The 15,067-nt window shown below is 34.8% G+C and overlaps 4 protein-coding genes across 7 annotated transcripts in view; 2 read left to right on the top strand and 2 right to left on the bottom strand.

Annotated features, from left to right (window-relative positions):
- Positions 1-8,151, bottom strand: part of LOC114940928 (uncharacterized) — a 46,145-nt gene extending 37,994 nt beyond the window's left edge. Inside the window, exons 1-2 of the mRNA XM_029315750.2 lie at positions 7,947-8,151; positions 7,487-7,604 (exon numbers count right to left, since the gene is read on the bottom strand). Coding sequence (XP_029171583.1) covers positions 7,487-7,499 — 13 coding nt within the window. The 5' untranslated portion in view covers positions 7,500-7,604; positions 7,947-8,151. The remainder of the gene's footprint in view (positions 1-7,486; positions 7,605-7,946) is intronic.
- On the top strand, positions 7,718-9,564 carry LOC114940951 (N-acetyltransferase 9-like protein). Of its 2 annotated transcripts, none has more exons than XM_085487936.1 (6): positions 7,718-8,094; positions 8,646-8,755; positions 8,822-8,878; positions 8,945-9,085; positions 9,161-9,255; positions 9,328-9,564. In XM_085487936.1, exons 2-6 carry the CDS (start codon positions 8,659-8,661, stop codon positions 9,439-9,441), a joined length of 504 nt encoding a protein of 167 aa, XP_085344062.1. In that variant the 5' UTR covers positions 7,718-8,094; positions 8,646-8,658; the 3' UTR covers positions 9,442-9,564. The 2 variants fall into 2 exon arrangements, with proteins under 2 accessions (XP_085344062.1, XP_085344061.1); XM_085487935.1 differs by lacking the exon at positions 7,718-8,094 and adding an exon at positions 8,136-8,421.
- Positions 9,565-9,662: 98 nt separating this feature from the next.
- On the top strand, positions 9,663-10,933 carry LOC146720838 (mpv17-like protein). Its single transcript, XM_085487934.1, has 5 exons — positions 9,663-9,996; positions 10,093-10,283; positions 10,369-10,481; positions 10,592-10,662; positions 10,721-10,933. Exons 1-5 carry the CDS (start codon positions 9,862-9,864, stop codon positions 10,877-10,879), a joined length of 669 nt encoding a protein of 222 aa, XP_085344060.1. The 5' UTR covers positions 9,663-9,861; the 3' UTR covers positions 10,880-10,933.
- Positions 10,934-11,024: 91 nt separating this feature from the next.
- On the bottom strand, positions 11,025-14,042 carry LOC114940916 (arf-GAP with dual PH domain-containing protein 1). 3 transcript variants are annotated; one of them, XM_029315718.2, is made up of 6 exons: positions 13,725-14,042; positions 13,059-13,284; positions 12,676-12,874; positions 12,240-12,599; positions 11,939-12,161; positions 11,025-11,860 (listed from the first exon to the last, which is right to left on the bottom strand). In XM_029315718.2, exons 1-6 carry the CDS (start codon positions 13,834-13,836, stop codon positions 11,796-11,798), a joined length of 1,185 nt encoding a protein of 394 aa, XP_029171551.1. In that variant the 5' UTR covers positions 13,837-14,042; the 3' UTR covers positions 11,025-11,795. The 3 variants fall into 3 exon arrangements, with proteins under 3 accessions (XP_029171551.1, XP_029171541.1, XP_029171560.1); XM_029315708.2 differs by having other exon boundaries at positions 11,025-11,863; positions 13,725-14,037; XM_029315727.2 differs by lacking the exon at positions 13,725-14,042 and adding an exon at positions 13,653-13,718 and having other exon boundaries at positions 11,025-11,863.
- Between the last annotated feature and the right edge of the window lie 1,025 nt (positions 14,043-15,067).

The following is a 15,067-nucleotide window of genomic DNA, read 5'->3' as shown; positions in this document are numbered from 1 at the left end:
ACTCACTTATCGATTCGATATGATTAGAGGACACAGAGAGCGTAAGTGTGAGCATAAATCAGCGTTAATCGATCGGCTATGCGGAAGCGAAATCTATCTTAACAAATTCTAGACCGGTCTGTGTGTGTGCCAAGACTTGCAGCTCTGTAATCCAACATGTGTGCATCTAAATCACGCGTTCTGGAATCTCTCGCTATTGAAAAGAATCAAAAATAAAGAAAGAAAAAGGCAAAAAAAAAAAAAAAAAAAATATATTTTCCGATATTTTTCGGCGATTTTATTCATCTGTTTTTTCTGCGCTTTAATATATTTTCGATTTCACGACAAAAATATTATAAAGACAGGAAAAATAAAAATAAAAAAAATCAGCATTTTCAAATATTGTAATCTCTGTTTTTTTTTACTTTCACTCCTAAATAGACATTTTACAAAAATTTCGCAAGTTAGCTATTATACAAATATATATACTATTGTATTATTATTTTATATATTATTATATATTATTATGTATTATTATTGTATATTATTTTTATATATTGCATATATACGGAGAAAATTTTATAAGAAAAAATATTAATATCTACCACAATAAGATATAAAAAAATATGTCCGAGATTAATTTTATTATATTAATATTATATTAATTTTACATATTAATATTTGTTATTGTGATAAAAATATTAATCAGAGAAACTCTTACAAAATGTTTCCAATACCAACTTATGTCCCATGACTATTACGATGTTCAGGGTAAATACTAAAAGAATATTCTTTCTATCTATAAAATAATGATTTCGGTTGATATCGAGTGATATAAAATTGAGTTCGTAGAGACATTTGACAGGCGCAATTAATATAGTTGCGATAAGGAATCCGATTCCATAAGCAGAATTTCCCGCAATTAATAAATCTATGTATATTTAGATAAATGCGATAACAGCTGATTCCGGCGATCTTATCTACGAAGTAGCGAGGAGAGATTTAGTGGGAGGAATAAATGCTACCGATCGCTGATGGATAATCGGATAAACATCTAGTGTTACTTATTGTTAGTGTCGCGAAGACATATATCGCGTTCGTTTTATCGCCGCTCATTAACTGACGTACTCAATAACTTGACAGTTACGCGTCTTATTCTCGGTCTTTCTCGCCTTCTGGTGATAAGCGACAGTGAAGTAACTTTGACAGAAACGTCTCCCGAGTTCGGGAAGTTGGTGAAAAATTGATCGCTTAAATAAAGAATCGCTCTTTCGCTAGTTATTTTTTCTATTTTTCTTCCATCGAAAAAAATTTATTGAATTCGAATAAATATTTATTTCAATACTGCCAAATAAATCGTTCATTTGAAACTGATAATATTGATTTGATGTGGAAAATATTTATTTGATACAAAAAAATTCCTTGCAAAATAAATAAATATTTATTTGCTTCAAATAAATGATTTATTAGGCAATATTGAAATAAATGTTTATTAATTTAGACTTTCTTGCAATGTCAAAGTAACGAAGGAAGTCTCAGAGCCGGGTGAATATTTTAGATTATAATACTACAATTTAGATTCGTCGCTGATAACATTGTGACCATTTTCGTGCATGCACAATCGCGATTCGAGAGAAAAAGAGAGAAAGAGAAAGGCTGAAAAGAACACACATGAACCGAACTATCCAACAACGATCCTAATCGCGCCGTCAAAGAGTCACCATCGATCGTTCCTTTCGAAATGTCTCACCTCGCCATTAAGAGGTCGGAACAACCGAGTATAAATAGAAGAACTAAATGCAAGATTTCAGGGGTCACCGACAGGATGCAACTGCCGCCTTAAATTCGTTGGCGCGATCCGCCTGTTCGATATATCCGCTATAATGTAATCCATGCATATGAAATGGGGGAGAGGCCATTTGCCCTCTCTCTTGGAATTAGTACAAAAATTGAGCATTTTCTCTCCTTTTGAATAAACTCCTGGAATTTATTTGCATATTTAAGATTTAAAAAATAAAAATTTGAAAAAATTAAATTAAAAAAAATTAAATAAAAAAATTAAATAAAAAAAATTAAGAACAAAAAATAATATTAAATCCGCGGTTTTTTTACTCTCCATCGAACTTTTTTGTATATATAAATTATTTATTGTCGCATTTCTTTAAAAGCGTCCTGTTGTAAGACAGCCCCTGGAGGGACTTTGTTCGCTGACAAAGGTTACGGTCGCAATTATCGTAAATCAAAGCTTTTCAAATGCTTTTCAAATGTTTTTCATCTCGCACTGTATATAAATATATCTCTGAGCAAATATATAAATAAAAGCAACAATTATATATAAAGCAACAATTATATATAAATAAAACCTGTAATAAAAAAAATATAAATTAATATTATTATTAATTTTATAAATTAACTTTTACTTTAATAAATTAACTGTATCACATATCGGTATAACTGCATACATCATATTAAACGGAAAGTATCGTCTCATAGTCTAATTCTTTGTTCAATTCTGTCATCCAAAAGAATGAAGACTAATTTTTTTTTCAAAAGAATGAAGACTAATTTTTTTTCAAAAGACTACACAGATTGAATATACAGGGTGTCCCATAGAAAATTACTGAAACTATTCAGCTGTCATTTTTTAGTGCATGTAGTTGTTGAGAAAACAAAAATTGTGTTGGAAAAAAGTCTGCAGTTTTCAATGGATATAAATAAAGTGTTTGTATACTAGTTTATTTTATTGATAAAAAATAATGACAAAAGTGCTAATAAAACTAATGATAAATATTTTCAACAGTGCCAGATTTAATAGCAATTATTAAAAAGATCGTCAATAACATTAAAAATGACATGTTAGAAAAAGTTTTTACGAGTTTTCGTAAAAGAATAGAATTTTTGTTCAAATGATGCACACTTCGAAAATATTGATTATTTACATATGTGATTATTAGTACCTTTTTCATTACTTTTTTCAATAAAATAAACTGGTATACAAGCACTTTATTTATATCCATTAAAAGCTGCAGACTTTCCTCTTTCTAACACAATTTTTGTTTTCTCAATAACTACATACAAAAAATGACAGCTGATTGACAGTTTCAGCAATTTCCTATGGGACACTGTATATTTGAAAAAAAATTACTTTACATATTATTTTAACAAAATGGCAAGTATGTTTAATAAAACTGCCCATTGACTTAGCCTAGATTCATGTATCAACGTAAATGACGTTGACTCTTAAGGTTTGTTTTCTATTCCTGCACTGGCTGAACTGTGCACGAATAGAAAAGCCTTTAATGACCCGATGACAATAGTTGTCACAGTGTTCCGCCGCTATTCATTGAGAAACTGCTCATTAGACGGTCGACGTGTTTATGTGTGTGACGTGATAAAAAAAGCCAAATGTATTAATACATTACAAGTAGACTGACGTGAACGAGCTTAAATATTATTTAAAAAATCACGCTAGCCACTTCTAAGCTTCCCTCGTTCAAACGTTTATCCCTTCGATTACAATGTGCATTGTACTATATTTGTTATTATAAAGGAAATAATAATATCAAATATTCATTCTGCTTTAAACTCTACAATGGGCTCCAAAAGCATGATTATAAACTCGCGCATTTAATGACATTTTTAATAATAGACAAAATATATATTTTTAAATCTCTGCTTTCATATTATTTATATGTTTCATTCTAAAGATGTATTAAAATTTTTTGTACAATTTAATTAATTTTATGTATATTTGTTATTATAAAGGAAATAATAATATCAAATATTCATTGTGCTTTAAACTTTTATAATGGGCTTCAAAATAATCGTGATTATAAACTCGCGCATTCAATGCAATTTTTAATAATATATAAAAATACATATTTTTAAATATCTCTGCTTTTATATTATTTGTTCCATTCTAAAGATGTATTAAAATTTTAATATAGTTTATAACAATATATATATATAAAGTATATTTAAACAAATAAATATTTAACTGATTAATGAATTTTTTAAAAATAAATTATATTGAAAGAGAACATCGTCTCAATTAACTATTTGTCATTCGTAAAAACAGATCGACTTGAGATAATTTTTTAAAAATAATTCCCAGGTATTTCATCGAGCTCCTATAGAGAGATCGCAATTGGCAGGGATGAAATTGACAAATTCTCGTCAGTTTATGACACCGCTGTTCCGCGCGGAGCAAACTCGTCGAGAGGACATAAGAGACAGAGAAAAGATATGGGAACGAAGCGCGACCAAGAAGTGCGACCTCATCGTAAAGCGTTACGTAACACCGATAGCGCCATTCGCGCCCCACGCTTCTGACAGCTCGGACTTCAAGAGCCCGCGCGCGTCTTATCGCGCCGCCGTGTCGCGCCGGATTCATATACATAAATGTCGCCAAGGGCGTCCGCAGGTGGGGGCAAGAAGGGGCAAATGAAGAGCAAATGCTTCATTTTTTAATTTTTTTTTATTTTTATTTCTTATATTAAATATGCAAATAAATTCCATTGTTTATTCAAAAGAAGAGCAAATGTTTCATTTTTTTAAATGATTTCAATGGAGTTTTGCCTCTTGGAATCATTAAAAAAATTAAGCATTTGCTCTTCTTTTGAATAAAAAATAGAATTTATTTACATATTTAATATAAAAAAATAAAAATAAAAAAATTAAATTTAAAAAAAATTAAAAAATAAGAAAAAAAAATGTAATCGTGCTCCCTCATGGAAAAAATCCTGCAGACGCCCATGTACGTCGTTCAAGGTTCGCGAAATATCGTGAGAGGCGAAGGAACGATGGGACAGAGTCGAACGCGAACCAGAGAGATAAAAATCAGTTTAATTTTTTTCTTCTTCCTCTCTTCTTTTTTCCCTCCCGATAACAATTATTATTGCGCGTTACGCAACTCTTCCTCTCTCGGCAGTAGCATTCGTGCTACTGGCCAATGACCAGGGGCTAGATAACGCGCATACGTGCGACCCACTTACAGACTTGCTAATCTTGGACTATAACTCGAACTAGATTCCTCCGAGTTACCGTCCTCCTTCTTCTCCTTCTGCTCCTTCTCCTCTATTTTTTCCTCCTCTTCGTCTCCTTTTTTTATGATGATTTTGCACCACGAAAATCTTTTATTGCGCGCGCGCGCATTTATTTCTCGCCCCTTCATCTCGTAAAATAATTAAAAGAATTTCGTAATCTCGACGCGAAACGACATCTCGAAAAAGTTCAAAAAAATTGTGAATATCTTCTTCGTAAAATACATTATTTTAAGTATACTAGAAATATTTCGAAAAACAAGGCTTTTGACATTTGAAAATATATTGCAAGGCTTTGACATTTGAAAATATATTGTATATTAATATATTATTATATTTCGATAAGCAACATGGATGTTTTATAAAAAATGCGCTGCACCTGAACATTTTTTTTAGAAAATCTAACAATGATTTCAAAACGAACCTAATCAAAAGGGCGGGAAAATTAATCCGCGAATAAATCATATAATTGCTAAGAAATAGTCGAGGATAATTAATTTATTCTGTTTCTTTCTTTCGTGCTCTTTCCCTTTCTCTTATAAGACTCGAATGATATATCTAAAATATATTTAAAATTAATATATTTAAAATGATATAAATATATACTTATCTTATTTTAAATACGAAAACTATAAAGAAGGACGACTGAAACCGCAAATAGATTTATCGTGTCATGAGATAGTTAACTTTGTTAAAATTTCTGGAAAATATTCTTCCGGCTCTGTGTCTACGTAATGGATACTAAATAAACTCAATAAAGATAGAGAAAGAGAAACTTGGCTGTCGACATGAATAGAATCAGATATAAAAGACAAACATGAATCGAATACGTAAGCGAAGACGATCCAATTGCATTATAATGGTAATTTATCCCGATGTGCATCGTTATATCGGCTATGCATTTTTTAGAAAACCCAAGATGTTTTTTCCTTCCACGACATCTAAATGAATAATTCTATGACAATCGAATATAAATTTCTGAAAATTTTCAGAAATTAAAAAAAATCTTTTTTTATAAAAATTATCAATTATAATGTGTGCGTGTGTGTGAAAATTGCCATTTCTAAATTTTTTATTATAAGTATTTATAATTTATCACGAGATTAATAATTTGGAGGGATGAAATTGGAGAAAATGTCACTCTTGTGGTGAACTTTTAATGGACTTAACTTGACAATCCATAATAGATACAAAGAAAGGAGAAAAAATATAAAAAAAGCAAAAGTGTTTAAGTCAAATATTTATTATAAAAGTCTCTGAAAAAAAAATCTTATAAAAATAAATCATCAGATTGATAGAAAAATATCTGTCAAACTGAAATAAATAATATAAAGAAACATTTTCTCGCTTAAAAGCTCAAAATGATCAACAACAAAAAAAATGTAAATTTTTTTTGTAACATGTTGAACATTTTTCATGCTGACAGATGTCAGCGTCAGAAATCCAGTGGCTAAAAGTGTAAATTGTTATTTTTATTTTTCAGGTGAAAATGCAACCTTAAAAGTTTACTTGCAAAAAATATTTTGCATATGTCATGCACAAATTTGAATTTATCCCACATATGTGAATATGTATTCTTAAATCTCCAAAAAATATATAATTGTATTGTCATATTCTTCTCAGAGAAAACAAACTGTCAATGAGCTTAAATCTATGCTTGTAACCAAAATTGTAACACTATGCAAAAACGAAACATGCGTAAAATCGCGAATATATATATATATCTTTCGTTTAGCGGAATTCGCGCGCTAAACAAAAAAGAAAAAGGAAACGAAAGAATTAGTCTCGTCTACGAAAATATCGACGACGCTTTTTCTTTGCCACATAGGCCGTACGAAAAAAGAAACGAAATGAAAGAAGAAATGACAGATCCATACACACACACATGCACACACACCCACACATACATGCGAGTTATTCGCTTAGGACAGACCATTTTACTTTTTTCAAGGCGTTTACAAACACGTGCTTCCCGCGCAAAATTACCCTGTCAATGACAATTTAATCGAGGAGAGGGTGTCTCGAGGGAGGATAGAAACAGCAGACGCGGAGAGACAGAGAGGGATGCCGAAATATATCTCTGTGAACGTCAAGCGAGCGGCGCGTGACAGAAAGACTCCGACTCGAAATTTGACAGTTGGCTGTCGGGAAAGTATACATATGTATATAATGTGTGCCCGTTTCCTTGCAGTGAGCCGAGTAAGCCCCGTAGATGCTGAGCCGGGTCGGCCCGGCTGTGCAGCGCAGAGCGCAGGGAACCCGCGCCACTCCGAGACCACGTGCCTCTAATGCCATCGCATTGGCTGAATTGGCTCGTTCGGCGCGGTGGCGTCCCATGACAGAAGCCAGCGAGTCACGGCGCTCTGACATGTGCTCTGAACCGCGCCAAGGACCGGTGCATGCTTACGCGAGATATTCTATGCTATGATATTTTTAAAAAATCGTCCTTCTGGACGTGGACTCACCGATGCGATCCATTACGCCGGCAAAATCGGGTCTAAAATCCAAGTATGGTCGACCGTTGTTTACGATCGTCGGACAGATGGTCGGAAGAGGGGGAGAGAGAGAGAGAGCGCGAACGAGCTGTCAAAGAGAATTTTATCGGTCAAAAGTCAACGAATGTCCGGAGCTCGCCGAGCCGTCGTCGTCGTTCCCGTCGTCCTGTCATCCACGAGACGATCTCCAGATGCCCGGACGCGAAAAATCAGCCACGTGCGTGAATTTGCGAAAAACGTGCGAATTATTTCCCTCGACGTTACGATGCGTCCATGCGGCGTGGTTGGCTCATGCCCGTGCTCTTTTCGTCTCCCGCGTCTTCTTTCGCGCGGCACGAAAGTGGCGACGACGAGAACGGCGACGACGATGCGGCTGCCGTGACGGGCGGCTGGCAAAATAAAGTAATATTACACACGCGACAGCACTCACCGGCGTTTAATAAAGTTCTCCGCAATCCGTGTCCCACGATTTCCTGCACCGATGCGTCGTTGTCGGTCTCCACGCCGCGTCCCTTCTCGCCACTGACAGATACAGATAAACACAGACTTCTGAATTGACAGTTCAGGCAGTTGCGCAGGTAACTTCTTTCGGCGTGGCGGCAAGCTTTCAGCGGCTTTAACAGCGGCTCGCAGCACCACCTGTCGCGGACAAAAAGAATAACAACGCCGCAGAGTCACTCGTGTCGATAAAACAGCCGGCGAAAAATCACATTTGTCAAAATATAACCTTCCTTCTCGAACGAATATAAAAATATATTTTTCCATTGCAAAGCGATATCGAAGCGCGTAATAAATTTATTTCTATTTTAATTTTTTATCGATAAAATTATGAGGAAGAATATGAATACTCGAATCAACGGGACAAATGTCATTCTGGTGCCGTATCAAGAGAAGCATGTCACAAAGTTTGTCATTACATATAATTTTCTGTTCTTTAAACGTGCTTTATAATATTAGATAAAAATAAAATATAATATATATATAGTATTTTTTTATATTGTATAATTATATTTATATTTATTATATAATAAATATAATATATAAATAAAATATATAATATATAAAATATATATATAATTTTTATACTACACGTTAAATTCGTCGATAATTTATGTGAAATTTATTTTAGGTATCACGAGTGGATGAAGAATCCAACGCTGCAATACTTGACAGGCTCTGAACCGTTAACTTTGGAAGAAGAGTTTGAAATGCAGAAGCGATGGCTCGAGGACGAAGATAGTAATATTATTCGTTAGTTTCGTTGTTTATTATGTACCAAGTAACTATAGCTTCAAGCTGTTGCAGAGTGTACCTTCATTATTCTGGATAAATGCGTCTTCTTGTCCACTGGAAGTGAAACAGGTACATCAATGTCAGGTTGCGCCAAGACTACTATATGTATCTTCTTCTTAGAATAATCCGTTTCAGATGCCATGATAGGAGACACGAATTTATTCTTCAATGATGCACAAGAACCACATATTGCTGAAATAGAGATTATGATAGCTGATGAAGCAAGTCGAGGCAAAAAAAGAGGCTGGGAGTCTATTATTCTTATGATGCGTTATGGTAATTTAAATTTGATAGTAACGACTAGTTTCAACATTCCTTTCTTTATATTAATTTCTATTTATTTTGTAATAGGCTTTGAAACATTGAATATTACTAAATTTTGCGCCAAAATAAAATCAGACAATGTAATGAGCATAAAGATGTTTGAGAAGCTCGGTTTTCAAGAAGTAAGTTGAATGGAAATTGTTCCTTAATTGCACATTTACATTAAATATTTCATTACTATATGCTGAATTTAGGTAGAAAAAAGCGAAATTTTCCGGGAAATCACTCTCGAAAAGGAAGCATCCTCTGACTGGATGAGCTGGTTATGTCATTCTGAATTGCAATCAGTTATACTTAATTCACATTGACCTACTGTTAAAATTGTTGCACTATGTAATTAATTATTAATATATTTTTTTAATTGTATGATGTGTATGTAATTTATTATACATATGTATATGTAAATAAAAACATTTTGATAATATAAAATACTCTAATGTACGTCTTTGTTCCTTCTCCCTACAATGTAGAATAGGGACTTGGTAGAACCACTGGATGTTGATACAACGTAATTGACGTACTTAAATCGTGATTAAGCATGATTGATTCTAAATGGTTAGCCAGCTTCTACACGCCAGTTTCAGCATCACTTTCAAAGTGATACTATCCATTCAAGCAAGTCAGTTACAACAGTAGTAGTATCTATTGTATATTTATCTTACCTGATAACGCATTTTGAAAACGTGAAGCAAACGATAAGACTTGTGACTAGCAAAATAAAGGTAGATATGTCGCTGACGAAAATTCTTCGAATGACGAATAGTGTTATGCAGAAGAGACCGTTGCTTTGCAACTCGGTGATCTATGGTTCGTTCTTCACGAGCGCCGAGCTCATTCGACAGAATTTCAGTAATACATCCAAGGTGAAATATACATTTGGATTTTTTGTCCCAAGATAATATACGAATGTATAGAATTATTTTGCATCATGTTCACAAGTGGATTGTAATTGTGTGTAGCCAATCGTCGAAAAGCCTAAAAATTCCGCGGATACCAAGGGACCAATATTAATACAGATACAAAGACTTTGTGAAACGTTGAATCTCGTAGATGAAGATACTTCGATGCAATCGACGAATTATAATTGGCCTCAATTGAAGAGATGCGCAATCTATGGTTGCTTCTTGGCTGGACCAATATTATATAAATGGTATTTCGATCACTGAATGAATGCAAAGTGTCTATTTTTCCTTCTTAATGTGTTTACGAATTAATATGAATGTTATTAACGGCAGGTACAAATGGCTTGATACATTCTATAGCGGAACATCCACAAGGATTGTTCTAACAAAACTCTTTGCGGATCAATTTATCTTCACACCACCGTTAATTATGTTTTTTTTCATCAGTTCGTATCTTCTTGTGTGTTTTGCACACAATTCAATACCGATATATCTAAATTTTATGCATTTTATAATTTATGTATATAAATTGTAATTGGATCCATAAATTTTTCAGGTATGAGTTTAATGGAAGCTAAATCTGATATTCTTCAAGAATGCAAAATCAAGTTTCTGCACACTTTTCAGGTTTGTTTCCAAAGTCGAGTCGGAAGAATTATATGTAATTTTTGTTTTGTTCTTTCAGACTTCATGTGGATTTTGGCTACCGGTACAACTTGTAAATTTTATGCTAGTTCCATCGTCTTTACGAGTGACGTACGTCAGTATCGCTTCCTTCTGCTGGATCAATATTCTTTGTTACTTAAAAAACGTACCTGTTGCTGAATACAAGCAGACAGAATAAAATATTGAGAATTTGCATTATGTACCTGAAGAAGTAAATAAGACTTATTTATGAGATTGGCTACTTATTGATTTCTTTCGACCTGATATTATTGTGCAATGAAATCATTCCAAGAGATATCAGAATAATATAATTTAATGCACAATTAGCATATGTAGACAATTTATTGTTTGGCATTTATTTTCGAAAATATTTACAGGAACACAGCGTGTTGCATTGGGACTGAGTATAGTTATCTTTCTTCAAAAAAATAATGAGAGTAAAAAGTGCTAGGCCCTCAGAATTTATTATTTATGTACAGAGTGTATCATTGTATCACTTGCGGCCTTATATCAATGAAAGATGATTTCAACAAACTAGCTGAGAAATATAGATACAAAAAAAAAAGAAAAGAAAATATTATGAACATTGTTGGGTGATCTTTGAAATATTTTCTATTATAAGCCAGCCTTGTCATTCAATATATTGTTCTGTAATAGAATTGAATTAAAGTTTTGGAAGAAAATTTCTTTCACATTCTGAATGTAGTCAGAGACAAGTATCACACGCAATATTATTGCTAAGTAAAAATTCCTGTTCATGTCGTTATGATACTGTCTGCTTACTCGACGACACAAGCTTGGCTTTCAACACAAGAGTGTTTCTCGACGAGCAATTGGTGCTTCAAGTTTTATATATCCACGTTTTTTCTTCTTTGAGAGCAGTCTTGTGTATGTCTCTATATAAACTACGTTACCGTGCGCAGATATACGAGTAAATACAGTCGACAGCAACAACACAAGTAAATAAAGCCCGGTGCTGTCGCACGTGTCCTTGCGCGTGTGCTGAGTCATATATTTGTCTATTTCGATAATACGATTCGATTGTACGGATTATCGATGAACAATTAAGAAAGACGTCTAAGAGGAATCCAACCCTATCTCGTGGACGAAAATATATTCATTGTTCCACTGGCTGTGCGCTTTCTTACGAGTCGCGCCGCTACTATAAATAAAAATTCACATATATATATATGTATATATGTATGTGATTCTCTCACCTGTACTTAGATTTACTCACCGGTCGCGTCCTGTGGCGTTAATGGTTTATCGATCACCTTTTGAATCACATGCATCCACTGCAATCTGTCATCATCACTTTGCGCAGAAAGTAAATAAGTCCTATCGGGTGTCTCGAGTGTAAACGAAAATCCTTGGTCTCTAGCACCCTGTGGTACACCGACCTTTACCGCAAATCCTTCCGAACTGTGTCCTAGGAAGATTTCACCCTTTGGATGCGCGTCCTTATAAGATAAAGAAAAGAAGTTAGCAATGTGTAGATCAATCGAGAAATAATACGAGAAATAAAATAGAGGACAAACCATGGGATCATCGTGATACATGAGTTTTCTGCCATCCAAGGTAAACCATCTTTTTTTGTAAGCGTCTGTATGTCTTGGGCCGGTTTTCCATAGGAAACCTTCACGTGGAAAATCTCTCGTGAGTTGCGACAATAATTCGTTTTCACTCGACCCCGGATACGCCACCTGTAAGCGATGCAGTTTCGCGCATCTAATCGCGAGGTACCAATTCGTGATTACTTCCGGGTCTTCGTGATACACATAGATATGTCTCGTTGTACCATCCTTCATAAAAGACAGCTGAAGACTATTTTGATTGCCAGTTTTAGGCGGTGCAAATGCCACATTCAATTCCGATATCCTTAACACAGCTTTGGGTTCCTTGAAACAAATAGGAAATTATGTTATCAACTTGTATATTTTTTTATTCAGATCTCATCTATCTCACTTAAATCACCTTATTTTCTTTAACATGATACTTGAGTGTATCCTCAGCCTCGCAGAGTACAAATTTTCGTGGATGATAACGTGAATCTTCCTTTCCACGTTTCATTAAAAATCCTTCCATAAATCCTGACACGTAGTGATTTTGTCGTTCGGGATGACAAAACTCTTCCCTCTCATATTTCGCTCGTATCCACTGTTCGACTAAAACTCTAACAATTTTCCAAAATTAGTCTCTACCAACACAGACACTTTAACGTTAGATTATTGGTAGAAACATACGATTTAAAATGTTTAACTGTAATCTATCACTGTTAGCCATGATAAGGCGAATAATAATGTCGTCAGATAAACGAACTAAAACAGGAAAACCACAAATAGCACTTGATAACTCACTGTGGGGCATCTGGGCTTGGTCTACGATAGCAAGAAGGTACACGTTCCTCATAATGCAGTCTCGCCGCGGTATTACCCACTTCGTGTATCCTATTCACTTGGGAATCTTCCCACCTATCTAACTTTAAGTGCTTCACCTTCGATATATGTGCTCCCATAGATCTGTGTACGCCGGCACATCGTGTGCAAACGAATATACCTATGTTGTAAGACGCCCATTCTGGATCTGAAATATTCAATGACAGTAAAATCAGTAAAACAATAATAAGATTGTAATGTATGATAAAGCAAGAAACAAAGAAAAGAGAGAAGCTATCACATCCGTTCTCGAAAATCAAAGAGATCGCTATCGTTCCTACTAAAGGATGTCACTTATCGCGAGCGAGATTAAAGATTCGCTCGAATGTCGTAACGTGAAAGTTGCAAAACACATCGAATTAATTCGAGGCGTCATTTCGCGAATCGCGCGATCAATCCGCGAGTTTAATCGTTCGCGCGATTACACGATTGTAATAGCTAAATATCGCGATAAAAACAAACACGTCTCTCGAGGAGCGGAATTGCGCGACGTTTCCTAGGTTATATCGAACGTACGCGAATTTTCGCGCGTCTCGCTCGTCCACGAAGGCCGAGGTTAAATGGATCCTTGTTACTGGACGCACTCACTCTTGGCCCCACAGTCCGCACACACGTTGTTCCCAGACTTTTTCAGGAGTTCCGCCAACAACTTCTCGTTCGTGTCCGCCATCTTAAAACATTGACATACGACGATGCTCATACACCGTGGACGAACGCGGCTCCTCCTTTTTCCGATTATTTTTTCAGATATATACAGCGACGACCATAGAATAGAAAATATATAGATGGAGCATTTGTTCGCTTTATTTGCACCTTCTGCACTCTAAGCCTTCTCTTTTTCTTCAATTTGAATTCATTATATGATTTTTTCGACTATCGATAAAGCATGATTTTTTTCTTTAATTTATAAATATATGTATATATGTTATTATTAAAATATTTTCACACACATGTAGATGACACTTTGTGACACATATTTTTGATAAGAAAATGATTTGTCAAAACATCAGATAGAGAGATAGAGAGAGAGAGAGAGAGAGAGAGAGAGAGAGAGAGAAATATACTTCTCTCTCGCTTCACCATGCTGCGCACTGGGAGATGATGGAGGAGAGACTGACGTGCGTCAGCGCGCGCAGCTGTTCCCCCACTCCGCTTTCTACTCTATCACGTGACGCGTGACGTACCGCATACCAGCGCCGCCTGACGGTCAAAGTCAATTCAAAGTCGCACGTATCAAGACGCACTCTCTCTCTCTCTCTTCTCGCCACGATAATTAGGTAATGTACGAAAAATTCTTTAATTAAAGCAGTATTGTACGGTGACATTAAATGCATTGAAGCATGCGGAGAATACTTTGATCAAAGCAATATTACGACTCGTAAGCAAGTGACAGGTGTAGTGTTTCGCGTGCAGCGACAACGAGACATCCCGTGTTATAGGCTACGTTCGTTTTAGACGCTTTCAGCGGTATAAACATCTTTTTACTTTTGTCTTCGTTTGATATTCGATGTACAACGAAGACAGAATTAAGATGCTTATAGCGCTGAAAGTGTCAAAGCGAAATATATATTTTAACTGTACGTATATGACGATCCTACATATACATTTCTTCCCGAAGAATACATCATCTGTTTATACATATTTGTGCAAATAATGCACCTTCGCGAAATAAATGATATCAATATCCTTGTCACAAACTTTGCACGCACATCTCTTTGCGCGAGTTTCTGTTTCCAATTCGCTCTTATGGAAATTTAAATGCGCGCGTGATTTAAATATGCATTTGGCCGGCATCATTTTGTATAATTACATATGTAATATATATCTATATATGTATGTAAGTCCGCAGTCTAGAGAATATCTAGTCATTGGCTAATCTGAACAGCCAATTTCACGTTGCACGAAAAAATCTTCAAGAATCTAATTTTTTA

The sequence above is a fragment of the Nylanderia fulva genome, unplaced genomic scaffold (assembly GCF_048542155.1).
Source record: "Nylanderia fulva isolate GAGA-0341 unplaced genomic scaffold, ASM4854215v1 Scaffold6, whole genome shotgun sequence".
NCBI lineage: Eukaryota > Metazoa > Arthropoda > Insecta > Hymenoptera > Formicidae > Nylanderia > Nylanderia fulva.
Note: the sequence above shows the minus strand (reverse complement) of the source record. Positions and strands in the feature narration are given on the sequence as shown.